This window comes from Gavialis gangeticus, unplaced genomic scaffold (genome assembly GCF_001723915.1).
Source record: "Gavialis gangeticus isolate Ggan-Ray unplaced genomic scaffold, GavGan_comp1, whole genome shotgun sequence".
NCBI classification, from domain to species: domain Eukaryota; kingdom Metazoa; phylum Chordata; order Crocodylia; family Gavialidae; genus Gavialis; species Gavialis gangeticus.
In genome coordinates this window covers 38,660,892-38,665,373 of record NW_017729029.1, presented here as the reverse complement: position 1 = coordinate 38,665,373, position 4,482 = coordinate 38,660,892, and the positions used below count along the sequence as shown (strand labels likewise).

The 4,482-nt window shown below is 42.2% G+C and overlaps 1 protein-coding gene across 3 annotated transcripts in view; it reads left to right on the top strand.

Moving 5' to 3' along the window:
* Window positions 1–24: 24 nt before the first annotated feature.
* The window catches only part of LOC109300662 (MORC family CW-type zinc finger protein 4-like), a 23,540-nt gene continuing 19,082 nt past the window's right edge, over window positions 25–4,482 (top strand). Inside the window, exons 1-4 of one of the 3 annotated variants that reach the window (XM_019521413.1) lie at window positions 927–994; window positions 1,939–2,062; window positions 2,262–2,427; window positions 2,728–2,856. In XM_019521413.1, coding sequence (XP_019376958.1) covers window positions 2,010–2,062; window positions 2,262–2,427; window positions 2,728–2,856 — 348 coding nt within the window. In that variant the 5' untranslated portion in view covers window positions 927–994; window positions 1,939–2,009. Of the gene's footprint in view, window positions 995–1,938; window positions 2,063–2,261; window positions 2,428–2,727; window positions 2,857–4,482 lie in introns of all 3 variants that reach the window. The other 2 variants (XM_019521411.1, XM_019521412.1) reach the window with 2 other exon arrangements.

The following is a 4,482-nucleotide window of genomic DNA, read 5'->3' as shown; positions in this document are numbered from 1 at the left end:
GGGTGGGGGACAGGGGGGCAGGGGGGCAGCATGTGGGAAGAACAGCATTGAGGGAGCCTGAAACTCAGCATTTTCCATAAATTATCTTTCTGCAGCACAGTGCTGGTGATGCAGGCTGACTGGAGATGCACCTCAGTAGCATTTCACAGTTTTGCCTGTATGTGCTGCTGCCTGTGAGTAGCAGCTACAGAGGGTGTAGTATTTTCAAAGGACCATATAGTGACAGTGTTCAGCTCAGCACTTGAAGAGCCACTCCAACTGCAGCTGGGGCTTGGAGTTGCATCCATCAAATGTTCCCTTTTTAGATCGGAGCTGGTCAGGAATCCTGTGGGGTTTCCTGCTAATCTCTGTGTGGAATCCATTCGGTAACACTAGCACCCCTTTGCAGAATGCCCCCTTCTAGCATCCCAGTAGTGGTCTGCTCTGTGCTTGCCTCAGTTACACTTCTGCAGCAGTAACACTCGTCTTTAGTGCATAACTCCTATGCTTACACACTTCCATTGCATATTCTGCTGCCTCTATGCCAGTGGGAACCCAGAGTACACAGATACCCCTTAGCACATTTTCTGTACAGCCATCTGTATGATATCAGTTCCTTACATCTCCATGCACAGAAAGGTTGATGTCTGTTGGCATTTTCCACAAAGTCCCTACAGGGTTACTATTTCATGGCTCAGGTTAGCTTTGCAAATGTGCTCTTGAACTGTGCTCAGTCATGTTTCTGTTGGTGCTATAGCCTTTCATGGTCCTTGCCGTAATATCAGACAAGAACATCGCTAATGTGTAAGGAGGGAAGGGGGGAGATCTAGACCAGTTCTGTTCTTTCTTTGATTTTGTGGCTTCTAAAGAAAATGATTGTAACAGAAGACTCTGTGCCGAGCCTTGAGGCCATCTTGAAATATACTCTCTTCAACACGGAGGAGGAGCTGCTATCACAGTTCGATGCCATTCCAGGCAAGAAGGGCACACGTATCCTCATCTGGAACATCCGCAGGTACTGGGAACCCAGGCACATGAAGAATTAGGCATTGGGAGGTGGAAAGCTGAATACTGAAAAAATGAGGGGAGAAGTACTAGTTCAGTGGCATAATGTTTGAGTACAAGGCTGGTCTGAATTACAGCAGGGGCAGTTCAATCTATCCTCCTCCTCTGGTAGAAACACCAAATTTTATATAGCTTGGTATGTTTGACCCTTAAATGTAAATATGATATCATCCATCTTACTCTGTGGGGATGCTTCTTGTTTGTAGCAGTCCTGTTTTACTATGGTAGAGACCTGTTTTGCTGTGGTCCTATTGCTGCTGTTTACTTCTGTTAACCCTGCAGAGCCGTCTCAGCTGGGAGAGAATGCTCACAAGTGTATTCTTCTGTGTAAAGCAATAGAATTGTCTTAAGTGCCCATGACAGTAGCTGTGCTGGATGCAGCAAGTTTCACAGCTGTTGCCAAGACCTGGCTAGGACATATACCCTGTGTTGGATGTTGTGTGTGGGAAGCAAAGAACGCAGCTTAAGTGTAGAATTTGCAGGGTTGACAGTTGGAAAAATCTTCCTTTTGTGTGTAAATTGAGCACTTTGTGTAAATCTAACCTAAGGGTGCAGGTTTGAAAGTAGAAACCTAGGCCCTCTGCTTCTCAGCTTTCCAGTGCCAAGTACTAGCCAATTGCTTCCTTTTCCCAAAGAGGGCAGGAACTTCTGTAGAACAATGTTTAAGACTTACAGGGACAATCCTTCCTAAGGGCAGAGGCTTCCTACATTGTCCATCTAGATATTACCTTGTACTCATTAGGATGCATTGGATTTCTTCTTCATGTGTATAATTTTATTTGGGCAACAGAGCTAGGAATCAAAAGGTAGGGGTTTGCTTCCTGTCTCTGCCACAGACATGCTCTTTTTTTGTAGTCAGGTCAGCCAAGAAAGTATTTCTTCCCTTCCTTATAGAACAATTTTGAGGTCTAATTCATGTTTATGAGGTGCTTGACTTTGATGCTGTGTGACTTAAGCCTGTAAAAATGACTGCCCCAAGGGGAACAGGAAAGGAACGGGAGCACTTTGAACTTTTAAGGTATGTGATGCATGACTCTGGAAATGGAAGAGTAGCACTTACAGGAACAGTTTTTGCACTTTTACTATGTCAGGACTGAATTGAATTTTTATTCTCTTAGGTGTGAGTTTATTGCTTAACTACTCTAAATTTGTTTTGGTCCTAATACACCATGGCTGAGCAGAATGTTCTCCTAGCTCTTGTTTGTGGCATTTTTTAGAAATAAAGATGGGAAGCCGGAGCTAGACTTTGATACAGACAGGTTTGACATTCGGTTATCAGACTTCAACAAAGAGGAAGCAGAGAATCCTGGGAGGAAGCTACTACCTCCACACCTCGAGAAGATTCAGGAGTCCTCTGCACCAGAAACAGAGTACTCCTTACGGGTGAGTCAGGGTGGCTGGAGTTAGCTCTGTGGAAGTGGTTGAGTGCTGAGACAAGTTGTACCACATGTATCCCAGGCAAGCACTGTGAGTTTAACTACTCGTGTTGGTATCAGACGACAGGAGCCATTCTCAGTTTAGGTATTCACATGGCATATAAAGTGTGTAGGACTGATGCCAGGTGTCTGTCTGTTTGGACAGGTCTTAATTGATTGGCTCTCTGGGTTGGGACTGGTTGGGGAGTCACCTGTTTGGTGAAATTTGTGTTCATTATGCCTGTCTTGCACTATCCCCTGTTCTCAGGCATACTGCAGTATCTTGTACCTGAAGCCCCGCATGCAGATTGTTCTGCGACAGAAGACGGTGAAGACTCAGCTGATGGCCAAGAGCTTGGCCCATATTGAATATAATGTATACAAACCCACCTTTATAGTATCCTTACAGTTGCCTCATGGCGCTCCTGCTCCCATGGCAATTTCACTGCATCAAGGCAACTATTGGAACCAGTCATTTCCAATGAATATTAACCCCATGTCTATATTTAGGGCTGGTTTAGATGGATAAGGACAGCAGTGTAGAGTCTAGCGTTAAATGAGCAGTCAGGCTGATTCTTCTCCTTCCACTTTTCTGTTACCTCTGGAGAGGCTAGACTCCATTTTGAACAGTTCATGAAGGAGTCCTCACAACTGCTTATGATGGAAGAAGTAAAAGCAGTGTGGAAATGCTTGCACGCCTCAAGCATGGGTGAGGTCCAGCTGCCAGAAAGGAACTGATATGCCTTCATACTGCAGACAGCTGAATTCAAAACCCAAGCCAAAATCATGAGACTCCATACCTTTGTGTTGGTAACAAGGTCTTGACTGACATGCCCAGCTGATTTGGGCAAAATGCTTCAGAAATGTATTTTAAAATTATGAACTCCCTTAAAAGAGAATAGGTAAGAGCCTTATGTGTAAACCAGTACATTTGACTAGACCTTGCTTATGAAGAAAGGGGAGATCTTATGCAGCTCAAAGGTATTTATGTACTTGCTGACTTTATTTTTCCGGAAAAAATGGAAGTTGGCCTTGTGAGGTTTTGATGTATTTTTGCATACAGCTAAATGAGAACAACATTTTTGTTCACTTGTTTCTTTTAATAATACGCCCACAAAGTAAAACTGGCGTCCCATGTCAAAGCAAAAAAAAAAAGGAAGCTGCACTTGTTTGTTTAAAATCTCCACAAAATGGAGTAAGTCTTAAACTGAATATTGAACAACCAAGTGTGCAGCTCTCCCCACTGCTTAAATGTACATGAACAGTGGTTCTTGTCTGAAAAGTAACTCTGTCTTCCAGGATTTAGGTTTGATTCAAATTCTGTATCAAATGTGGAAAAATTGAAGAAATATATATAAAATATCTAGCCCTGCATACAGAGTCAGAAATTGGAAAGCCAGTGAGTTGTTTTTTTGGAAGAAATTGACTCTGACTTGTTCTCTGAGAGGCTTTTGTTCTGTAGAATCAGCATGAGTAAAAAGTAAAATTCCTCTGACGGTAGAGGAATACATCATCTTAAATAAATTTAAGATGGCATTTAGTGGAGAATATGCTGTATGGACATCTATAGTATAAATATCCCTCTGAAAGGAATAGCCCCCACCTTGATGAAATAGAGCTGTTGTTCATGTTTTCTTTCTTTTGTAAGCCCAGTAGCAGAAGTTCTTGTCCAGAATTGAACCCATATTCATTTAGAACTTGAAGAAAGTGGAATTTTATTGAGTGTCTTGGATTCTTCACTTCAGCATTCATTGAGGTTTATGAAATCAAATCAGCCAAAAATAATCACCTTATTAGTGATTTGTGACTTACCTGGATGGTAACTGTTTGAGCCACCTATTTTAGACAGAGTTTGAATCTCAAAACTGCATGTGCAATTATCTACAGGAAATAGTCCATTATTAGTATTCATAAGACTTTATACTTAATTTGCACTTGCAAATATTCAGTAACATAGTAGTAATATACCTAGAAAAACCCCAAACAGTACCCTGTAACCTAATCTCATTTCAATCACACCACT